Raw genomic sequence first — 24,455 nt, 5'->3', positions numbered from 1 at the left:
TAAGTAGCTGACAAGATCTCTACTCAGGGTTTTAATTCTGGTCTGGATGAAAGAAAAGAAAAGAAAAGGAAAGAAAAGAAAAGAAAAGAAAAGAAAAAAAAGAAAGAAAGAAAGAAAGAAAGAAAGAAAGAAACAAAAACTAAAAGGGTGGCTGGAGTAAGTCTGGCTTTTCTCTTTCCTTTTTCTTAGACTGGAAAGCGACCCAAGGCTAATGTCATCTTCAACACAGCTCTTGGAGCAATTTTTGGAGTTAAGAAGTATGCAGCTGCCTTGCAGGAGATTATCAAGGAGAGGGACCTCACTGTCAACTATAAACACAACCTTATTGAGGTTCGAGCTGACAAGCAGGAGGCTGTTTTTGAGAACCTGGACAAGCCTGGGGAAATAAAAGTGATTCAGGTGAGTGGCAGGTTAAGCTGGCTGCCTGGGGTTTTACCTGCTGCTCTGAACAGCTGGTGCAGGAGACATAGCACACCTCCTCCTGAACTGCCTCATAACTTGCTGAGGAAGGCTGATGATGCTAGGAGCTAGAAGCAGAACTGGAAGAGGCAAGAGGGGAGAGGCTGTGTCAGCAGGGAGTGGGGAGGGCTTATATGTGGGGCCAAGCAATTTTTCGTCTTATTTCTTCAACTCCACCTTTCCTGGTAAGCAAACTATTTTACTTGAGTTTTTATTGCCTGGAGAGTTCAGGAAGGGGCTTCCACAAACGCAAGGCCCTGTGATTATCTCAGCCTTTGGTGAGTGAGAAACAGCTCTGCTTGTGAATAGCAACGAAGTTGTGGGGCTCTCAAGAAAGACAGGGGTGTTTTACACCTGTGGAAGAATTGTCTTTATACATCTTTCACTTGTGCAAACACTTGGCTCTTAAATTCTTTCTCAAGAGACTTGGTAGAGCCACCAGCTTCCTTGGGAAGATTCTCGCTTGTGTTGTGTGCTCTTGGTCTTGGGCATCTGTTTCCTTTCCCATTTAGTAGAGGAATTATGAAGATTAAGCACAAGACCCAATGGTATTGGAGAGTATTTGTTCACAGCATTCTGGCAGGAGCTACCAGCATCGAGAAAGTGTGACATGCTCACATTGTACTCTGTGTTTAACGACGACGAAGAGCCCATAAAAAGGAATTTTGAATGAACCAGAGATTAGTCTACTTACTAGACATCAAAAATTTTAATTTGAGCCTTTTTAGCTTAATCTTTAAAAAAAATCCATGCACCCATTTTTCTTTCTTAAACAGAATACATTAAATATCATTAAAAACAATACCAAGGGCTCAGGGGCATACTTTAAAAATCCTTTATTTGGAAGTATCCTCAAACTTGGAGGAGTTATAAAAGCAAAAATGTCAGAAATAAAATTGTGTTCGCCTTTAGCTAGATTCACATTCAGAATCTTATAGCAGTTGCTTTGGCTTTATTATTTGATTTCCCCTCAATCTCTGTTTCTGTTAAATTTCCTAAATATGGGTTACATTCATCAAGCATTATTCTCTTTATCTCTAGATAAATTTTCAGATACACTTCCTTAGAAAAGGATACTTTCTAGAAATGTAACCACAGTAATTAATCAGCTTAGTAAATTTGGCACACATGTGCTGTTTTTATCTACTACCAATTTTGTTGATTGACCCAGTAGCTTCTACAATGTTCTCCCATTTCTAGTACAGCTAGTTTAGCCTTCTTCAGTCTGGAACATCTCCACACTTTTCCTTTATCTTCTATGGCTCTGGCATTGTGGGACAATAAAGGCTTCTCTGAACTTTCTCAGAAGCCTTCCTCATGTCTAGTGATGATTTTAGCTTTGTGAGCAGTGCACAAGTAACTGGGCATTCCAGGGAACTGCATTTGGAAGCATACAGGCTCCTCACTAGCAGTTTGCTCTGGTCTCCAGCCCAGACACAGTCTATTCTCTCCACTGAATTACTATTCTCTTTCCCCTTTGCTAACAAGAAAGTCCAGAGAGACATACACTTACTCCATTCTTCAAAGTTTCACTCCACTTGATACCTACTGATTATACTCGTCCACCTCACTTTCCAGTGTGATGGCTGCAGTACAAACTGTTTTTGATCCCAGAATTTTATCCATGCTTATTAGTAAGCCCTTGCTTGGCATTTTATCAGCAAGTGCCTTTCCCCTTGTATTTATCAATTAGTTACTGGCATGAACTCATGGATGCTCATTTTCTCCAATGTCTTAGTATTCATTAGTGCTTTTATAATTATTTTTGTAGTCAAATTGTCCCAGATTTGGTCAGAGCCTCTTCAAGCTGGCTTCTGTGTCCTTGTGACACATTTCTTTCCTTCTATGCTGTCTGTTGTTATACTTTGTCCCTGCTCATCCGACTCTGTCTCCTCCAGATCAGGGTCCTCACTTTGAACAGCTCTCATGCAAAGCCCCCCCCCCTCCCCGGCTACTAGTTACCATTTAGTACAAGGACCTCTGCTAGTTTTTGTGGTTTGTTGTGGTGTTGTGGTTGCTAGTGGTTTTGCTTTCCAGTTTCCCAGGCTATCAGAAAGTTGTGGGTTTTGAAAGGTCCTCTCATCTTCAGTGTTCTTTTTCTTTTCTGGAAAACAAGTGAACCAAAATTTTGAATTTATGTAAGTAGAAGTAAATGGGCTGTGAGTGAGTGACTGTCCAAAGCAAATGCCTGTGAGGAAAGTGTGACCTCGAGCAAAGGAATGGAATTTTGTGATTTTTAAAAATGTGGTTTCCAATTGCTCTCTGGAGAGTTGAGGCTGCTGGTAAAGACCTGGATGAATGAGAGGATATTTCTTTGACCAAATTTGTAAAGTAGAAAGATACTTGTGTCACCGCTGAGTGATAAGATTTCAGCTCAGATATTTCAAATATGCTCTTAGACTGTGAATATCAGAAAGCCCACCGAAGGATTCCAAGTAACTCTAAGTCCTGAACCACCCAGGGAGCTTTCCAAATGTGCTGATTCCTGGGTCTCGATGACACAGGCTTTGATTAATTTGTCTGTGGTGTGGACCGAGGATGGCTGAAGACTGAGTTTCAAAAATTGCCCTAGAATTCTCATGTTCAACTAAGGCTGACAAAAGCCATGTAAGAATTAAATGTATCCTAAAGCCCAGTAGTCTTGTATACTCTATAAACAGTGTGTTAATTGATCCAGGCTTCTCCATGCTCACTGACAAGCAGACTTGGTGTCAGGGACCCATGACCTCAAATGGTCCCTCAAGGTACAATGTTGAAGAGCACTCACTATTTGCAACACTTTCCTGAGCTTAAGTAATCCTATGACAGACCATTTGAATAAATATGATTCAGCTCTTTTTCTTATTTTCTTAATTTATTTTTTACATTCAAACCCATTTCCCCCTATCCTCCTCTCCTCCCATCTCCTCCACTCACCCTCCTCCCATATGCTCCATGGAGAGGTTAAGGCCTAGGAAGTCTACTCAGTCTGTTCCATTTTCTAGGTGTGGCAGGACCAAGGCTGGGCAAGGCACAATTCAGTTTTTTTTTTTTTTTTTTAATTTCTGACCCCTCAGTGATTGCTGAGTCCATATGAGGGCACTGGACACTAGGGGCTATTGACTATAGCAAGGTTGAGACAGTCTTAATTAGTTAATATTTTTACCTTGATGAAACATGAATATTTGAGTAAATGTGTCCTGAAGTAGACCTGACAACACATTGAAGTTGTGACATGGAATTGTGAAATAAAATGAATAAGACATGACCTACAAAAAAGTGGAAGAATATTACATAAATAAAAAGTTGAATGAATGAATGAATGAAAGCCTCAGCACAGGATCATTAAGGACAGCCTTCCTGTATATGTTTGGGAAAAGAAGGCCCGTCCCTATATTCAACACTGCTTAATAAACCTAAGGCTACAGGAGATCCCTCTTTTTTTTTTTTTTTTACTATTTTTTAAAATTTGTTTTATATAACAAAGTCCATTTAAATGAAAACAAACATTTATAGACAATATTTGGGAATTTGGGCGTTGTTCTTTCCAAACTACTTCCTGCTGGTAAGGGGCACTGTCATGGGGGATTCAAAGAAGATTCAGAAATCCTGGCTGTAGTCTGTAGGGCTACTTTGTCCAGCTGTTTTGAATGTAGGATCACCTTGTACTCTGTTTCAGGCGGTCTGGCTTGATCAAACCACATTAGTCTGGAAGGAATCCACATCTTTTCATTTTCTGTGGAAACAAAAATAGAAATCCTTTTCCCCAGTAACTCGTCCTTCAACTTAAATTTTGGAGTCAAAGCATTTTTTTAAAATTTAATTTATTATTTTACATGTCCATCCCAGTTCCCTCTCCCTCCGTCCCTCCTTCCCTCCTCCCCTTCCTCCCTCCCTTTTACCCTCTCTGCCCTCGCACATGCACACTAACCATCCTCCCCTCCCATCCCCCCACTCCAATTCCATATGTAGGGGAATGCCATCCAGTTGGGGTCATGTAGATCTGACAGGTCATGTGAAGTAGGGACTAAGGCTTCTCTCCTGTCTCTAGATTAAGGCAGTTATCCCTCCATGGGGGATGTGTTCCCAAAGTCCTTTTGTGCACCAGGGATACATCTTGACTCCACTGTCTGAGGTCCCTTAGACTGCTCAGTCCTTCTGGCTGAGACCCATATTCAGGGGGGCCTGAGTCAGTCCCATGCTGGCTTCCCAGCTATCAGTCTAGTGGCTGTTAGCTCCTCCTTGTTCAGATAAGCTGTCTGTATGTGTTTCTGCCGCATGGTCTTGTCCTCTCCATCTGCAACTGGGTTCTAGTTCGACTCAGTGTTTATGTATGGGTGTTTGATCCTGTTTCCAACAGACATTAGTTAAGGGCTCCATGGAGAAGTTAGTTGTTGATCTCACTCTCTGGGAAGGGCATTTATGATAGTCTTTCCACGGAAGCTCAAATTGTTAGTTGGGAGCAGTCTTGTAGTTCTCTAGACCTTTCTTTGTGTTCAATTTTATCTTCAAACCAATATTGGCTCCTTCTTTTATGTTCTCTCTCTCTGTATCTCTCTTTCCTGTCTTCTATTCCTAACCAGGCTCAATCTTCCTGGTCGCACATGTTTTCCTTTCCTCCCCCTCATTTTCTCCTACTTCTCTCTCCATTTGCTGCCCCCCCCCCTGTAGTGAGGTAGTCCTTCTGTAGCACTGACCACGCCCATTGGGGGGTGGAGCGATGGGCGGAGGTGACCAGAGCAAGGAGGTCGGAGGGGGCCAGGAAGGGGCTCTCTCTTTCTGGCGTGACTCGGACAGGAGAGGATCGGGTTGAATTTCCTGGTGTTCATCTGTCTAGGTTGTAAGTTATTTCTCCCTGAATAAACATCTATTCAGCCTATTTGTTTATCCTGATCCTTATTTACCGCAATACCCCCCCACTTCACCTGAGCTCTGGGGGACTTGTCCCTTCTTAGTTCTGTGAGGGACTTTATATGAATCTCTTAGAATACACCTTGTATCCTAGTTCCTCCGGTGGTGTGAATTATAGGCTGATGATCCTTTGATCTAGGTCTAAAATCCATATGTGAGTGAGTACATACTGTGTTCCTCTTTTTGTGACTGGGTTACCTCATTCAGGATGGTTTCTTCAAGTGCCATCCACTTGCCTGCGAATTTCAAGATACCATTATTTTTGCAGAGTAGTATTCCATTGTGTAGATGTGCCACATCTTCATTAACCATTCTTCAATTGAGGGCCATCTAGGTTGCTTCCAGGTTCTTGCTATTACAAATAGTGCTGCTATGAACATAGTTGAACAGATGTCTTTGTTGCATGGATGTAAATCCTTTGGGTATATGCCTAAGAGGGGGATTGCCAGGTCCTGTGGTAAACTAATTCCCATTTTCCTGAGGAACCACCATACTGATCTCCAAAATGGCTGTATGAGTTTGCACTTCCACCAGCAGTGGAGGAGTGTTCCCCTTTCTCCACATCCTCTCCAACATAAGTCATCATTGGTGTTTCCATTCTGGCAGGGGTAAGATGGTATCTCAAAGTTGTTTTGATTTGCATTTCCCTGATAGCTAAGGATGTGGAGCATTTTCTTAAGTGTCTTTCAGCCTTTTTGGTTTCCTCTATTGAGAATTCTTTCTTCAGTTCTGTACGCCATTTTTTAATAGGGTTATTTGACGTTTTGTTGACTAGTTTCTTGAGTTCTTTGTATATTTTGGAGATCAGCCCTTTGTCAGATATAGGATTGGTGAAAATCTTTTCCCAATCTGTGGGCTGCCGTTTGGTCTTATCCACTGTGTCCTTTGCCTTACAGAAGCTTCTAAGTTTGAAGAGGTCCCATTTATTAATTGTTTCTCTCAGTGTCTGTGCCCCTGGGGTTATGTTCAGGAAGTGGTCTCCTATACCAATTTGTTCAAGGGTACCTCCTACTTTCTCTTCTATGAGGTTCAATGTGGCTGGATTGATGTTGAGATCTTTGATCCATTTGGACTTGAGTATTGTGCATGGCGACAGACATGGGTCTAGCTGCAGTCTTCTACACACCCTCATCTAATTGTGCCAGCACTATATGTTGAAGATGCTGTCCTCACCTCATTGTATAATTTTAGCTGTTTTGTCGAAAATCAGTTGTTCATAGGCGTGTGGGTTAATATCAGGATTTTCAATTCGATTCCATTGGTCTACCTGTCTATTTTTATGCCAATACCAGGCTGTTTTCAGAACTATAGCTCTGTAGTAGAGCTTAAAGTCAGGAATGGTGATGCCTCCTGAAGTTCTTTTATTGTATAGGGTTGTTTTGGCTATCCTGGTTCTTTTGTTTTTCCATATAAAGTTGATTATTATCCTTTCAAGGTCGGTGAAGAATTGTGGTGGGATTTTAATGGGGATTGCATTGAATCTGTAGATTGCTTTTGGCAAGATTGCCATTTTTACTATGTTTATCCTACCTATCCAAGAGCATGGGAGATCTTTCCATTTATCTGGTATCTTCTTTAATTTCTTTCTTTAGAGCCACAAAGTACTTATTATATAGGTCTTTTACTTGTTTGGTAAGCGTTACACCAAGATACTTTATGTTGCTTGTGGCTATTGTAAAGGGTGATATTTCTCTGATTTCTTTCTCTGTCTCTTTGTCGTCTGAAAAAAGTAGGGCTACTGATTTTTTTTGAGTTTATCTTGTATCCTGCTAGTTTGCTGAAGGTGTTTATCAGCTGTAGGAGTTCCCTGGTAGAGTTTATTGGGTTGCTTATGTAAACTATCATATCATCTGCAAATAGAGACAGTTTGACTTCTTCCTTTCCAATTTGGATGCCCTTGATCTCCTTTTGTTGTCTTATAGCATTAGCTAGAACTTCTAGTACGATATTGAAGAGATATGGAGAGAGAGGGCAGCCTTGTCTTGTTCCTTATTTTAGAGGAATTGGCTTAAGTTTCTCTCCATTCAGTTTGATGTTGGCAGTTGGTTTGCTGTATATTGCTCTTATTATGTTTAGGTATGTTCCTGTTATTCCTGACCTCTCCAAGAACTTTATCATGAAAGCGTGTTGAATTTTGTCGAAGGCTTTTTCCGCATCTAGGGAGATAATCATATGGTTTTTCTTTTTCTGTTTATATGGTGGATCACATTGATAGATTTTCATATGTTAAACCATCCCTGCATTCCAGGTATGAAGCCTACTTGGTCATGGTGGATGATTTCTCTGATGTATTCTTGAATTCGGTTTGCCAGTATTTTATTGAGTATTTTTGCATCGATGTTCATCAGGGATATTGGTCTGTAGTTTTCTTTCTTAATTGTGTCTTTGTGAGGCTTGGGTACCAAAGTTATTGTGGCATCATAAAAAGAGTTTGGCAATGAACCTTCTGTTTCTATCTTATGGAACAGTTTGAGGAGTAGTGGTATTAGTTCTTCCTTGAATGCCTGGTAGAATTCTGCACTGAATCCATCTGGCCCTGGACTTTTTTTTTTGGTTGGAAGACTTTCGATGACTGCTTCTATTTCATGGTGGGTTATAGGTCTATTTAAGTTGTTTGTCTGTTCTTGATTTAATTTTGGTAAGTGATAGTTATCCAGAAATTTGTCCATTTCCTTTGAATTTTCAATTTTTGTGGAATAAAGATTTTCAAAGTACGACCTGAAAATTGTCTGGATTTCCTCTGTGTCTGTTGTTATGTTCCCCTTTTCGTTTCTGATTTTGTTAATTTACATGTTCTGTCTCTGCTTTTTCATTAATTTGGATAAAGGTTTGTCTATCTCGTTGATTTTCTCAAAAAACCAACTCTTCTTTGCATTGATTTTTTTGTATTGTTTTCCTGGTTTCTATTTTGTTGATTTCAGCCCTCAAGTTGATTATTTCCTGGCATCTACTACTACGAGGTGAATTCGCTTCTCTCTGTTCTAAGGCTTTCAGTTGCGCTGTTAATTCTCTTATGTGACTATCCTCTATTTTCTTCATATGGGCACTTAGTGCAATGAACTTCCCTTGTAGCACTGCTTTCAAGGTGTCCCATAAGTTTGGGTATGTTGTATCCTCATTCTCGTTGAATATTAGAAAGTCCTTAATTTCTTTCTTTATTTCTTCTTTGACCCAGGAGTGGTGCAATTGCACATTGTTCAGTTTCCATGAGTTTGCAGGTTTTCTGCTACTTGTGTTGTTGAATTCCAATTTTAAAGCATGGTGGTCCGATAAGATACAGGGGACTATTCCTGTTCTCTTGTATCTGTTGAGGTTTGTTATGTCACCTAGTATGTGGTCGATTTTAGAGAAGGTTCCATGTGGAGCAGAGAAGAAGGTATATTCTTTTGTCTTTGGATGGAATGTTCTATAGATGTCTGTTAACCCCAGTTGAGACATAACTTCTGTTAATTCTTTTGTTTCTTTGTTGAGTTTCTGATATGTGGTCCTGTCTAGTGTTGAGAGTGGTGTATTGAAGTCTCCCACTATAAGTGTGTGAGGTTTTATATGAGCTTTGAGTTTTAGTAGTGTTTCTTTTACGAATGTGGGTGACTTTGTATTAGGGGCATAGATGTTCAGAACTGAGACTTTGTGTTGATGGATTTCTCTTGCGATGAATATGAAATGGCCGTCTTCATCTCTTTTGACTAATTTTGGTTTGAAGTCTAACTTGTTAGATATTAGGATAGCTACGCCTGCTTGCTTCTTATTTCCTTTTGATTGGAAAATCTTTTCCCAACCCTTTACCCTGAGGTAATGTCTACCTTTGAAGCTTAGATGTGTTTCTTGTATGCAGCAGAAGGATGGATTCTGTCTTCGTATCCATTCTGTTAGCCTGTGTCTTTTTATAGGTGAGTTAAGACCATTAATGTTGAGGGTGAGTAAGGACCATTGATTGTTGATGCTTGTTTGATTTAGGTTTGTTGTTGGCAGTGGTATTGTGAATATATTAGTTCTGCTTCACCCTTGGTTTCTGGTGTAGTTGGATTTTCTGTTGCCTACATTTTTGTGGGCGTAGTTACCTTCCTTGGGTTGGAGTTTTCCTTCCAATACTTTCTGTAGGGCTGGATTTGTAGATACATATTGGGAAAATCTGGTTTTGTCATTAAATATCTTGTTCTTTCCATCTATAGTGATTGAGAGTTTTGCTGGATATAGTAGCCTAGGCTGGCATCCGTGTTCTCTTAATACTTTTAGAACATCTATCCAGGACCTTCTGGCCTTGAGGATTTCCATGGAGAAGTCAGGTGTAATTTTGATAGGTCTGCCTTTATATGTTACCTGTCCTTTTTCCTTCGCTGCTCTTAATATTCTTTCTTTATTCTGTATGCTAGGTGTTTTGATTATTATATGTTGAGGGGTCTTTTTTCTTTGGTCCAGCCTATTTGGGGTTCGGTATGCTTCTTGTACTTTCATGGGCATGTCCTTCTTCAGATTTTGAACGTTTTCCTCGATGATTTTGTTGGATATGTTTTCGGCACCTTTGAGCTGGGCTTCCTCACCTTCCTCTATGCCTATTATTCTTAGGTTTGGCCTTTTCATGGTGTCCCACATTTCCTGGATGTTTTGTGTTAAGCATTTGTTGGACTTATGATGAATCTATTTCTTCTAGTTTATCTTCTGCGCCTGAGATTCTCTCTTCCATCTCTTGAATTCTGTTGGTTATGCTTGTGTCTGTAGTTGCTGATTTTTTTGCCCAGCTTTTCTATTTCCAGCATTCCTTCAGTTTGTGTTGCCTTTATCTTCTCTATTTCAGTTTACAAGTCTTGAACTGTTTCCTTCACCTGCTTAATTGTTTTTTCTTGGCTTTCTGTACTTTCTTTCCTTTCCTTAAGGAATTTGTTCATTTCTTCCACTTTTTTGTTTGTTTTTCCTCCATTTCTTTAAGGGATTTTCTCACATCTTCTTTGAGGGCCTCTATCATTTTTATGATGGTAATTTTTAAGTCGTGCCCTTCTGCTTCCTCTGCTTTGTTGTTGTGTTCCATTCTAGTTGGTGTAGATTCCCTAGATTCTGGTGATGTCATGCTTGTCTTTCTGTTGTTAGGTGTTCTCTTGTATTGCTTCTTCCCATAGCTTCTTCCAGTAGGTGTTGGTGGGGTCTCCCCCTCTCTCTATGGTATTTCCCCGATGGGCTTATGTGGGTCTGAGATTCAATATCTGTAGCTCTGTGTGGTCCAAGCTCTCTAGGAGGTTTCTCCGCAGACAGGGACCCAGGGATGGGGTCAAGGATGAGGATCCAGTAGATGCCAGCAGGTACTCACAGTAGTCCTGCAGAAATAGGCGGATCTCTGGGAGGGGCCCGGGACTCCAGCAGAGGACTGGAGGTGGGGTCAGAGACCAAGCAGGTGGAAATTATGGGTGGTCCCGCGTGGATAGTCAGGTCTCCTTTGTTCAGAGTTGCTCCGAGAAGTCTGCGAAGTAGGGTGGACTGTTGGCTCCACTCTCTGTCCCAGTGCTCAACCAGAGCGGCAGGACTGTGGGTAGGGTAGGGCACAGGGCAGGGGGGCAGGCTTGTGGTGGGGATGGTTGGGGGTGTATCAGAGCTCCAAGGGTGCTCTTGATGGGGACTGGAGACAGGAGCAGCAGGATCAGGGGCTAACCCAGGGAGTTCGCGAGATCCCTCTTTACTTCTCCAAGCTGTCAGAGAATTTTATTACTCAGTTTGATATCTCATGTTGATGACTGGAACTTTTCTTTGTGTGTTTTGAGAGTTGAGTCTCATTTGGGAGTAATGCTCCTAATATGATATTTATAACTTTCAGAGACTAAACATCTTCTAGAATACAGCGGAAGAACCAAACCCAGACAGTGATAAATTAGTTGACAGTTGAGGGTCAGAGAAAGATGGACAGTAAATGTCACAACTCAATTTTTAGAAAAAAAAGTTTCAGTGGATTATTTCAGGATATTAGTGAATTCTGTTTCAAAATATTGGGCTCCCCCAACTCTTTTGTTGAAGAACAACATGGACTCATTATAGGCAGATTGTACCAACCTAAGAGGATAGCTGCTTAATTTCTCTCCATCCTCCACAGTAGCACATATGGTCTTGGAGAGTATATGGATTGATATAATCACTAATGCATATCACTCCCTGAAGACATTATGATGTACAGAATGAGAAAGACAGAGAAAAGCTTGTGGACTGTAGAGAGATTGAAAAGATGAAAATTTGGATGTCTTTGTTTTGTGTAGTATGAAATGCTTCATATCACACCACCTATGAGCCCACCAGATGTCCTCAAGACAAGCCCTGTGGCCGATTCTGCCGGCTGGGTGGACGTGGATAAGGAGACTCTGCAGCATAAGAAATACCCGAACGTGTTTGGCATTGGGGACTGCACCAACCTTCCAACCTCAAAGACTGCTGCTGCAGTAGGTAGGATAACCAGCTCTGATTCCCCTCTCAAACTAATGTCTCCTCAAGGTTCCATCACAACAAGAGCAGAGGTCTAGCACATGGTTTCATAACTTAATAATTTTAATAATATTATATTCAATAATGGGAAACAACTTTGGTGGTTTAAAGATGACTTTGGCTTCCCCAAGGCAGAATCAAGTCATCAAGGAACCTGGTGTGTTATGGAGAAGAACATAGCTTTTAAGAGCTTTGCCAAAATACCAAAACTGTGTCCTCACCTGTCACAGAGACTGTTGTCAGAGCATGAATGACACCAAAGAGGGTGACACTTTCCCAGCTCTCTAAGGTCTATTCCTTTCCTGATTGCCATGCTTACATCTCTGATACTCTTGGCCCTTGACAGGTTGGCTATTTTTCTTTTGCCTGAACCACTGCAAGGCTAGGGAGGCATTTGTTTCCCTAGGAAACACATGCAAGTCAATGAAAGCTCGCAGACCAGAAAATTGTTCAGTATAGACAAGCACAGTGGAGCATGCCCTGATTGGTACACGATTAAGGCCTCAGCCAGGAAAACTAAATTTCTTTACCTAGATGTTCTGCACTAGCAGTGATGGGAAGAATTGCCTTTTAGATTTTGTCCTCCATGGAGAGGAGCTGTCTTCTTTGAGTGCCATAAAACATGGACCTCCCTGTTGATGGGGTGGCAGTGTTTTGTGTGAATTAGACACCTGTGGAGATTGTTGTGTTACTTTCACTTTCTAAATATTAAGAAAGGCTTTCTGTGAGAGCTACTAGGTGTCTTTTCCAATGTCAATGATGTTTACCTCCCATCTCTTTATTTTCAAAAATCTCAACTAATGAAAAATTTGAAAAAATACATATTTGATTTACTACTTTATACTTTTGCATGCTTTTTTTGAGTCATTTCAAAGTAGTTGAGGCACCATGGTATTTTGCCTTAACTACATTAACCTGTCTCTTCTAGAAAGAACATATTCCTCCACCTCTACAGGACCTTTATTATGTCTAAGAAATGTAGCATTGGCTAATAAAACCATTTCACATCAATCCAACTGATCCTTTCTAGAAACATCCATTGTAGCCTGTAAGAGCAATTTGTCTTGTCTTAGGTAAGGCTTGTAGTTCATCACTTGGTTGGGGTGATGTGCCTGCTAGTTTTTTCTTTCCTTTGAAAACAAATTCTTTTTTGCATGCTATTTGTTTTCATCACAAAAAATCTTTTGTAAACATGTAGTGACATTTATTTATTTGTTTGTTTGTTAATGGGAGTGCACTCATGGATGTCAGAGGACAGCTTAGAGTTGATTCTTTCCATGCCGCATGTGGGTTCCATGGAGGGGATTGAACTTAGCTCTTCACGTCATCTTGGCCTGCTGAGTCATTAGCATGTCCTTCTCTTAGTAATCATACATAGTATGTGAGGGAATGCTTTAAATGTACATTCATATTACATGCATTTCTGTGGTGGAAATACCTGTTATGAGAGGCCTAACAGAGAAGTATTAATCTAGTGCTTCAGACAGACAGATTGAACCAGAGTTATCTAGTGAAGCCCTACTTCCAGCTCTGACATCCATCTAGCCAGTGTCTATATCCCTCAGCCTTGTAAACAGTATCCCCATTGTTTCTGCACCTGCCTTTTTGCAAACCATGTTTTATTACAGGACTGTTTGTTTTTCTTGTCCTTGGGTTGTTTCCACTCTGATTTTACAGAGCCCATCCTGTAGTGAATGCCCTTCCTTGTCACTTCACATGAATATGTGCTTGTGTCCTCGGTGTCTGTCTCAGGGCTTCTATTGCTGTGAAGAGACACCATGACCACAGCAACTCTTACAAAGGAAAATGTTTAATTGGTGCTGGCTTACAGTTTCAGAGGTATAGTTCGTTGTCATTATGGCATGACACAGCATCATGCCTGCAGATATGGTGTTGGAGAAGGAGCTAAGAGTTCTACATCTTAATTAGCAGACAGCACAAGGAGACTGAGTACTGGTCATAACTTAAGCATATGTGAGCCCTCAAAGCCTGACCCCTAGTGGCACACTTTCTCCAAGAAGGTCATAACTCCTAATAGTGCCACTCCCTATGGGCTAAGCATTCAAACACATGAGTGTTTGGGTCTAAGGGGCCCATACCTGTTCACTGTCTAAATAACAATAACTCCAGCTTTCCCAAGAATTTCTCACTGGCTTCCCTCCCCCAAGGTCCCCGAATGCCCTTGTGCAATACCTGCATATGTTCCTCCTTGGGCCAACTTGCCTCCCAGCCTCTGTCAAGTCCACTGTGAGTAAGGCCATGTCTTACACAGTGAATGCAGCTTCCCTGTGGTTTATGCCTCTTTTGCTTTTCCGCCATGAGACTCTTAGCAGAACAGGAGACTGTAACAGAAGTAAGAAACACAGTTCAGGTCGGCCCATACCCACACATCCTTTCAACCTTGCTGTTAGGTGTGGCTACTTGCAGGCCTAGTCTCCTTGCAGAGGCACCCACAAACAGCTTTTCCCCTTTGCTACTGAGCTTGGCATGCTGTGCCAGGGGCCTCCTCAAGTATTCTCAGTGTGGTTTCCAAACCCATTATGTCCTCGGTGGTTCCAGAATTCCCCAAAGAGGGGGCAGGCTCTTTGCAGATGTTACGTTGTCAGTAATGAAGATTGCCGTTTAATAATTTCATTCAGTTTTTTACTTCTAGAACAAATAAATCATCTTTTTTTATTTGAGTGCCAGTAAACTATTATTTTTCTGACAAAATTATTCTGTGGCCTGTCTTTGAAAAACTGGGTAAGAATAATTTCTGCAGATGAATATTTGTTCAGTTCAGTTTTTTTTTAAACTCAGTTTCAAAAATATCCCATTGTTCTATGAATGAGAATTAGTAAACCTAGATAATATTCTTTGGATTGTATCAGTAAGACTTTCATATATATATATATATATATATATGTATATGTATATGTATATGTATATATACATATATATTTTCATACGTGTATATAATACCCTCACATATCTATCTATGCTATCATCTATCTATCTATCTATCATCTATCTATCTATCTATCTATCTATCTATCTATCTATCTATCTATCTACTCATCCATCTATCTACCTACCTTCAATCAGGCAATACTTTGAGAGGAAAGCCCAGTATTCACCTTAGTGGGTATGCCTGTCTGTGAACAGGGACACAAGATACCATATAATATGGCATCCAGACAAAACTGATAGTCACCAACCCCCGGAGTAGGGGGAATAGGATTTGGGTAGGGCCATTCTTATCATCTTATTGGAGAGGGCTGGATCCTTAATTTCAAAATAACAGTGACACATGTGTGGCCTTTGATGAATTGAGGGGCCACTTCTGATAGTCAGAACTTCAAGTAAAGGGAGAATCACACTCAACTCACAAATCCAGAGAAGTGGTTCTCAACCTGACCCCTTCACAGGTATCACCTGAGACCATAGGAAAACACAGATATTTATATTATGATTCAAAATAGTAGCAAAATTACAGTTATGAAGTAGGAACAAAAATAATTTTATGGTTGGGGGTCACAATGTGAGGAACTGTATTAAAGGGTCACAGCATTAGGGAGGCTGAGGTTTGCTGTTATAGAAGTACAGGGATGGAATCAGCATTAACTTGTTCATATTAATGTTAACATGAGTTTTCATGGAAAACCTGAGGTTCTTACTCTCCGTTCTCTTATAGCTGCCCAGTCAGGAATCCTTGACAGAACAATGTCTCTGATTATGAAGAATCAGAAACCCACAAAAACGGTATGTATGCCCATCAGAGAGCCACAAACACGACATGTATGCCCATCAGAGACCCACACACACGGCATGTATGCCCATCAGAGACCCACAAACACAGAATGTATGCCCATAGGAATTACTTCTTCATTTGTTACCTTTCCCTGTTGTATGAATGGTTTGTTCTTCAGAAATTCTTGTGCTTTCTTATTAGTTTATCCAATGTGGGAACTTTAACTTTTGTCTTTAGTGTTATATTTCATTGCACAATTTGCACTTTCATGGTTCAAAACAACTAGCACACACAACTAGAACAAAGAAAAAAATGAAGTCACTCAGCAAATACTAAATTAAAGTCTTTACATATTACCACAGTGGAAAGTACTTCTTACTCATTCTCACAATTTCAGTATGATGGCTATACTTCGTGTCCATTGGTGACTGGCTACAACCGTGTGATTCTTGCTGAGTTCAACTACAGTGCTGAGCCTCTGGAAACCTTCCCCTTCGATCAGAGCAAAGAACGACTTTCTATGTATCTCATGAAAGCTGACATGATGCCTTTCCTGTATTGGAACATAATGCTTAGGTGGGTGCCTCAGCTTGTGCCTGTGCAGAGGGCACCAATTTGTGCACGGGGGAGGGGGACTGTGTAAGGAGTAAGGTTTTTCCTGCTGGCCTGGACCCACTGCAGCGCCAGCCCCAAATAACACACAGAGACACTGTATTAGATATAATTCTGTTGGCCTGTTACTTGTTTCTTATCGGCTAGCTCTGTCTTAATTATTAACCTATTTCTATTAATTTCTACTTCCACATGGTTTCATCTTACCAGGGAGTGGGGCCAGTGGTTCTGCTCTCTCCCATCTCTACATGCTGACTCCTCCCTACTATTTCCTCTTTCCTCCTTGTCTCCTAGTCCCACCTATCTTGTTTTCCTATTGGCCAACAGTGCTTCATTCATTAACCAGTATGAGAAACATATTTACAGAATGACATCTCCCATCAGGACTGTTTCTGGGGTCCTTCCAGCTTCTATGCAAAGCAGGACTTGCTAATGGGACCTACCCTATGGTGCCATCCCTCCGGAATTGCTGGTAGCCCTTGAAGGACTCCCTAGCCTCAGCCACACTTGGGGAAAGTTTGTAACATCTCCCACTTGTGGTGGGGTGCCCATACTTCTCTTCATTCCTGGGACGAGCCAAATCGTCTCTCTTCCATCCTCTATTCTCTTTTTTTTTTCTAGCTAAATTAGATAAAAGTAATGCTAATGATAATACTATAATAAAAACCATTTTCACATGCCAAGTACTTTCTAATCTGCTACCTTCGTTTGGTTTTTATTATGTTCAAGAAACATTATAAGTAATTAAGAGAACAGAGATAGACTCCAGTTCTGACTTACTTTTGAATAATGTTTCTACCACTGGCTAGCTGAGCAAGTTGATTAGACTATGTTTAGTTTCTTAACTGAGAAATGAAAATAACATTAAGGAGATAATACAGGCAGAGGCAGACAATGGTAGGCATTCAATAAGTAGACTACTACAAATTAATAATGCTTCCTATTTGCTAAAATAAACATTCTTTGGCTTTTCCAGACACATATGAGATAGGTAAGTCAGAATATCTACACTACCGATCATTAGTTCAGGATGATTTGGGGGACATCTCTCAGTATTTGGAGACGTTTTTGGTTGTCATAACTGGTAGGATGCTGTTGACAGCTAGTGAGAAGAGGTGTGGGGTACTGCAGTGCACAGGGCAACTCCTGTGATAAGGAGCCACCAGGTCCCAAGAGATCGAGAGACTCTACCTTCCTTTAAAGTCATGAGATAAAGCAAAGCAGACAGCAGTGTTCACGTAGCAGCTGCTTTATGGGGGGTCTGCTGAGTTGAGTCAGCATGCTTGGCTCTTACATAGCAAGTCCAGTGTCAAAGCTAGTACTCAAGGCAGGTTGTTCCAGTCATGAGATTCTTTACACCTCAGCAGACACATCTTGCTTCATGCACTGCTAGGCATCCCTTGTGACTTTTCGTAACATGATGTTGGCTGATTTTGTCTCCATAGCCTCTCTGTGTTGTTTCTTACAGAGGCTACTGGGGAGGTCCAGCCTTTCTGCGAAAGCTGTTTCATCTGGGCATGAGTTAAGTATGGCTCTCCTTGGATGGCTTCTGAACCAAAATCACAGTTTCTGATTGACTATGATGGACATGGAAGACTCAGAACCTCGCCCTGTAAGGAATTTCTTACTGGATATGGTGACCTTTCTAGACCTCTGAGTAGCTATCATGTGGACAGCCAAGAATGGGCTTGATTCTTTGGAGATATTAAAATGAAATAATGGACTTCTATTTTCTAAATAAAACTTTGTCATTGATCTACTTAGAAAGTATCTTGACTAGTAAGAATGGGAAGCTGCAACACTTGGGAGAAGAGGCTGGTACTGGTTGGATAGCTTTCTTGTTGTCCATCTCCTACAGCTGGCATTAGTTTACAGAGACTGAGTCACTGAACAGAATGATCCCATGACATCATTGCAAAGACTGTCATAGTCCTACATACTGCTGTTGAGAACTCCTGCTGCAAGAGCCAGCATGGAGATCTGAGAGTCCAGATGTTTCCCCTTGGATGCCTTAACTGTTTGATCTGAGTTTGTGATTTTCCAGCCAACAACAGACACTGTGGCTACTAATATTTGTCAATTCCTTTGGGTATAGGGTCCCCTACTAAGCAGTTTTGGCTCTGGGAGCCCTATCAGCTTGACCAAATCTAAGGTTTTTCTTTCCTTTCTCTTTCATTGCGGGTTTCACTCACATCATAGTCTGAGGGCCAGTCTTACCTTATTTATCTTCCTTCTTCTCTATCTTGCAGGGCATTTTCTTTACTAAATTTCTTGTTAACTTATTTCTCTCATAACACCCAAGTTTCCCTGAGAGCTTACACATACATAGTGATGTTGGATTTGAAGAATGCTGGTGGTTGTGGTGAGTATTGGCTCAGTTCAGCTCCAGTTTTCCCAATAAAGTGTAGATGTTTAGTTTTGGTCCATCATGAATTTTAAAGGCATGTATATTTCATATTTATAAATGAGTTAGATTTTTATAACACTTTAGAATTGAAACCATTTTTATTTGTTACCAAGTCTCTCTGGGTGCCCAGAGTTCTCCTTATGACTCTGGAAACCCCATTTAGACATTTATTCTTTCAAAAAAATTATTTACCAAACGCCTAATAACTGCTAAGTACTGCTTTAGCTTGGGGGATGCAGTGAGAAACCGGAATGATAAGGACTCTGCTGTCATTTTTGTGACCTTTGTGATAGTATCTTTCCTGGGATGCTAGAGAGCTTGCGGAGTTAGACGTGGCTTGATTTGGGAGGATGGACCCCAACCTAGCAGGAGACCTTGAGCTAGTGGAAGTGGAAGATGTTCCCTGGGGTTGACCATGCATCAGGTACTTTCCTGGTTAACACCGGTTCTGGCCCAGACATGAATGGCAATCGTTTCACCCCTCAGGATGTCCCCATTTGAACAATAGTCCAGGACTACTACCTCATTCTGCTCCCAGGATGGCCAAGTCATGCTATCCATGGTGCTCTTACCCATACCTGGCTGGCAACACACAATCAGAAAAGGCATTGTTCTGTAAAGGTCTCTAGCTGAGTCAGAGAAGCCTTGTCCTCTCTTGGAATCTCCACCGCCCCCCTGTGTACTCTTTACAGGATACCCACTGTGAGTTCACACCTTATCATTCTTCACTACAGGCCCCAGCAAGAAAAGAATTGGGGATAATTCAAAAGGGATTGACTCATTGGATGTGGGGAAAAATGCAAGTAAGAATAGGGCCTGATTCCTGGTAATGGCTGAGCCTCTTGGTGGAGGATAGTTGAAATCCTATGCAGACTTAACACAACCTCCTAGGTCTGCTTATGCTAATGGATTCTGAATAAATTCTCCAAGCAGGGAACTGCTTCAGAGATCATGTATGTGAAGTAACTTACTGCCAATGTCTGCACATTGGTCTCCAGCTTTCAGTTTCCCCAAATGGAGAAGAGAACAACTGTGTTCAATTCTAGAAAAGCTTAGGGTTTGAAACCTCAAACCCAAAGGAGAGGCTGTTTTTGGAATTGTCTTTAAATTAGGAGCAGGAGGCAGGAAGTGGTGGGGGATAGGGGTACAGGTTTCTTGAAGGGCAATGCCTTTTGGTGGGACTGAGTTACAGATTCTACATGTAGACACATATATGCCTTAGACATATAACCTCAGAATCCAGAAGTGACAGGGCTGGGCCTGCTGAGCTGGGGGAATCCTTTTAACCTCTTATTACCTTTGCCTTTGGAGAATCTTCCTTCTGTTTCCTAGACCTGAAGTTACAGATGGTTATGAGCCATGTCATGGATGTTGGGAATAGAGTCTGGGTCATCTCAGCCCTGGGTGGGTGGTGTGTAAGGTGTCTGAACTGGTCATGGTTTAGGGATATAGGGAGAAGGCTGGATTTAAGTCAGCTAGGGAAGGCCAAGGTTTGAGGGTTGGATTTTTCTTTAGTATAATACATGAGAAAGTTTCCTCATATTTAAATTTTGTAGGAAATGTAAAGAACAGAGAGAAAGGGAATAAAAGCGATCACTTTATTCAACATCAAGTAGTGACAGCAAACAGCCGGTAGGTGTCTGTCTTTCAGCTTAATATTACAAACAATTTTGGACTGAACAGGTTATACCTAGGAGTATATATGTATAAACATGTACATAAGTGCAAGCAACAGCAATTACTAAAAAAAAAAAAAGGCCATGGATTTGAAGGAGAGTGGGAGGGGCATATGGGAGGCTCTGGAGGGAGCAAAGGGAAGGGAGAAATGATGTAATTAAATTATAATCTCAAAATAAATTTCAAAACAAATTATTGTTCTTTTTGAGGAAAGTGGCTTTTGTAATCCAATATGTAAAACCAGTTCATGTTATTAAAAATGTATTGGAGAGCCCCGAACTGATTTAATTATTTTTTTTCCCTGTAGTTCTGGGAATTGACTCCAGGGCCTCGTGCATGTCGAGTAAACATTCTACCACACTGAGCTACCTCCCTAGCTCTCTGATCTGATTTTCTCCTTCATTCTCTGAGACCATAGGGCTTTAATTCACGATAGACTTAGTTTCATCAATTCATGGCAGGAAGATATAAGAAAACTTGTTTGGGTAAGATGAGGCTTTCTGATTAGGTTAATAAAAATTAGATCAGTCTGTTTGCTTAACTGCCAAGTAGCTAAGGAAAATGCTTGTCCACACGATGGAAGAATTTAAGGTCAGTACTATGCGGTGGATGGAAAAATCCTATGAGGCTGTGGAAAGGAGACGGAGACACAATTTTCTATTCCAATACTGATTATATCCCTCCCCTCCCGTGTGTGTGTGTGTGTGTGTGTGTGTGTGTGTGTGTGTGTGTGTGTGTGTGACAAGACATATGGAGGACGGAGGACACTTTACAGGCATCAGTTTTCTCTTCCTGCATGTGGGTCCTGGAGGTCAAACTCAGGTGGGCAAGCTTGGCAGCAAGCACCTTTACTCACTGAGCCATCTTGGTGTGTTCCCTAAACTTCTCTTCTGACCTGTACAAGCATGCTGCAGCACACATGTACACATGCTTGTTTTCATGTGTGCTCTCACTCTCTCTCCACCCTCTGCCCCAGGAGCCTATCAAATGAGATCTATATCAATAGTCTCTTCTGGCGTCCATTTTCTGGTAGAGTTTGACTATTGGGCAATGATGAGAGGAGATGGGGAGAGGGATAGCAAGTGATTCCTCTGATTCCACCCTTGCAGGCTGTCTTGACCCCTCAATGTGGTAAAAACAAAAATTAAGACTATGAATTTATGAAGTTTTATAAAGTGTTTCACTTGTCGAATCTAATGATGTCAGGAAATTGAGCTTTATAAGACATCCTAGTCTAAGAACAAAATGAACAAGAAAGCCTAAAAACCTGGTCCTTCAGCATAGACTGTTGGCAGAGCCCTGCTGTGGGTGCTGGTACCTGCTCCCTGACTTCTGATGGGCACCAGAACTGCAAACCCTGAGTGACAGCACTGTGCACTTGCCTGTGCCTCTCCTGCATCTGGCTCCACCATGGTGCCATCTTGAATTGATCCCACCAGACTCTTCACCTGCTCTTTATTTGACACTAGGTGAACCTAAAGCCAGGCAGTGGTGGTGAAAGAATGTATGGAGGAGTGACAAGAGACTGAAGTCACGTGTGTGTGTGTGTGTGTGTGTGTGTGTGTGTGTGTGGACTAGAGGGGAGCTGAGAGCCTGTGTGTGTGTGTGTGTGTGTGTGTGTGTGTGAGAGAGAGAGAGAGAGAGAGAGAGAGAGAGAGAGAGAGAGAGAGTGGCCTTAGCTAAGGTCATGGCACCAGGGTGGGTGTTCACAGCTACTCAGGGTAGGTATCATATCACCAGGACTGCAGAAAACACTGTATGAATAGCTTAAGCAGAAAAATTGAATGCTGTGGCAGTTGTGCAATTATGACCTGTGAGGCAAACACAGCCTACTATCTATGTTTTCAAATAAATATCTTAGAGCATGGTCTTACTATGTGATGATTGAGGTGTTTTACACTATGAGGGTATAGCTGGGAGTGATAGGTGAGCTCTTGCACAGCATTCCAGGTGATGAAGAGATGACTGGGGAGTGGGCGGGGAAGCGGTTTTTCTCTTGGCTTCTCCTATATGTACTCCTCATGTGCCGATCAGACTGGGCTGTAGCTTAGATGATCTTCACAGCTCCTCACTTTCCTTAAGTAATCATGGATCGGTTCCCGGGAGCAGGGTTCTGAGTTGATGTTGAGGCTGTAAGACCTGAGAGGCTGGTGTTACCAGGGTAGGATGCTGTGATGGCCAGTTACCAGTGCTCGCTCCTGCATGCATTCTGCAGTTACGGACTATGTGCTCCTCGCTGGCCGCTGGTGGTTCTCACGTTAAGATGGGAACCAGCCTCGGAGGAGGTGGGAGGAGCTTGTGGTCTAAGAGGAATCCAACTTTTCAGGGAAGGTCCTCAGGGTCTTACACACATCCACCTGGCACACAGGGGAGTGAGGCTTCTCCAGGGAGGATGGTTTCTGCGTGCTAGCACACCTGTTTACAATGCATGGTAACGGGGGATTATCGCGGTTTAATAAGGATCAGGATAAACAAATAGGCCGAACAGATGTTTTTTATTCAGGGAGAAATAACTTACAAATGAACACCAGCAGGTTCCACCGGATGCTCTCCTCTCCTGTCCTACCAGCAAGAGAGCATTCACAGTCTCTTCCTCAGACCTAGTTCCACAGTTCACTTCCGCCCATGGCTCCACCCCCAATGGGCGTGGTCAGTGCCACAGAAGCAAACAAAATGAATATCTCACTAAGGGGCTCTTGGTGGGCTCTCTGCCCAAGCCAGTGATGTAATAGTATACAAAGGAGAGGAAAGGTTAGCACTCTCTTGGATTATTCCTGTTGCTCAGAAAGGAGTGTTCCCTGCTGGAAACTGGAAGGCCTGCCTTGGAAATCTGCTTCCTGATCTGCCTTCATGAACCCTGCCTAGAAATGCTTGACTGGCTAGCTACAAGCCATGTCGAGCTGCATCTTACCTGCTTTTCTTGGTTGATCGGTAGTACTGTGAAGGCTGTACAAAGAAGCCCAACTCCTAGTCATTGCAGACCCTAGCTCATCTCTCCAGTCGAGGACCCATTTCTCCAGATGTTCAGAATGCTTTTATTTTGTCACTTTTCTGCTGTCTGGATGCTCTATCCTTTCCATGCAGCAAGCTCCCATTTATTGGCTAAGACTCCTTCCAAGAGCTAATCATAGGCAGGAAAGATGTCCTTGTCTACATCCTCAGTGCATCATTCTCGAAGTGCTACTCATCTTGATTCCAGTTTAGACAGCATGGGCTACTCTATAAATACTCCTTACACACAGGAGGTGTAAGTGAGGTGATGCAAAGGGTAGTGATTACCGCCATACATATGTGCAGGACTGTCTCCGTTCACTGCAGCCTCAAACTTATGCATCAGACATTTATGCTTTGAAAGCCACCTGGGGTGGAAGAAGGATGCAACACCAAGCAGAAGGGGCCAGGAGCGAGCCTTAGAGCCATGGTACCCCATCACAGTTAGGTAAGGCTCTTTGTTACTGACTTGTTCATTTATATTATTTTCTCATTCATAAACTTGAGGTCAAGATGTCAGATAGAATAAGCGTATGAACCGTTACTGAATGTATTAATTACATGTAGGGCATGTAGTGTCTGAGTTTCATGAGAACTTTGTAAAACATTATCCACATTTATGCAAATGTTATTATCATTGTTAATAGCATTGCAAAGAGTGGTAGAAGTGACCTGAGATCCGAGGATGTATCTGATGTTTTTGTATCCATTGGCTCCTCCGGACCCTGCGGTGGAGACACAACTCCCCTCTCTTTCCTCCTCTTTTAGCATTTGAAAGTTACAAAAGCTGTAAACATAAATAGCACCAGGAGCAACTAGACAGATTTTATTAAGATTCACCTACTGAAATATTTCATTTAATGCTGTGTAGAGTATGACTCCAGGGACTTGGACCAGCCTGGGGCAATGAGGGGATAAAGATAAGACAGACACAGATACAGAGACAGAAAGCTTAGATTGGGTGGTGTGGGCTCTGGAGAAGCCCTGGATGTTCATTTTATAGAGTTGAACAAAGAGGCGAGGTTATTGAACACAGCTGATTAAGGAGGCAGGTTTTATTGTACACAGCCATGTCAAGGAGGCTGGTTCAGCTAATCTCAGTAGGAGCAGTCTTCAGGCTATAAACATCCAGGAGGGAGAAAGCTATGGTGTGTATTTTCTGTACACACTGTCAACATCCACACACTGAACAGGAGATCAGGATGAACAACCCGTGGGGAGAATGATATG

General features: G+C 41.8%; 1 protein-coding gene across 1 annotated transcript in view; it reads left to right on the top strand.

Annotated features, from left to right (window-relative positions):
- Positions 1–17,907, top strand: part of Sqor (sulfide quinone oxidoreductase) — a 29,940-nt gene extending 12,033 nt beyond the window's left edge. The window contains exons 5-9 of the mRNA XM_051183524.1: positions 190–399; positions 11,586–11,769; positions 15,482–15,549; positions 15,936–16,114; positions 17,619–17,907. Coding sequence (XP_051039481.1) covers positions 190–399; positions 11,586–11,769; positions 15,482–15,549; positions 15,936–16,114; positions 17,619–17,676 — 699 coding nt within the window. The 3' untranslated portion in view covers positions 17,677–17,907. The remainder of the gene's footprint in view (positions 1–189; positions 400–11,585; positions 11,770–15,481; positions 15,550–15,935; positions 16,115–17,618) is intronic.
- Positions 17,908–24,455: the final 6,548 nt, after the last annotated feature.

This window comes from Phodopus roborovskii, unplaced genomic scaffold (genome assembly GCF_943737965.1).
Source record: "Phodopus roborovskii unplaced genomic scaffold, PHOROB, whole genome shotgun sequence".
Lineage (NCBI taxonomy): Eukaryota > Metazoa > Chordata > Mammalia > Rodentia > Cricetidae > Phodopus > Phodopus roborovskii.
Note: the sequence above shows the minus strand (reverse complement) of the source record. Positions and strands in the feature narration are given on the sequence as shown.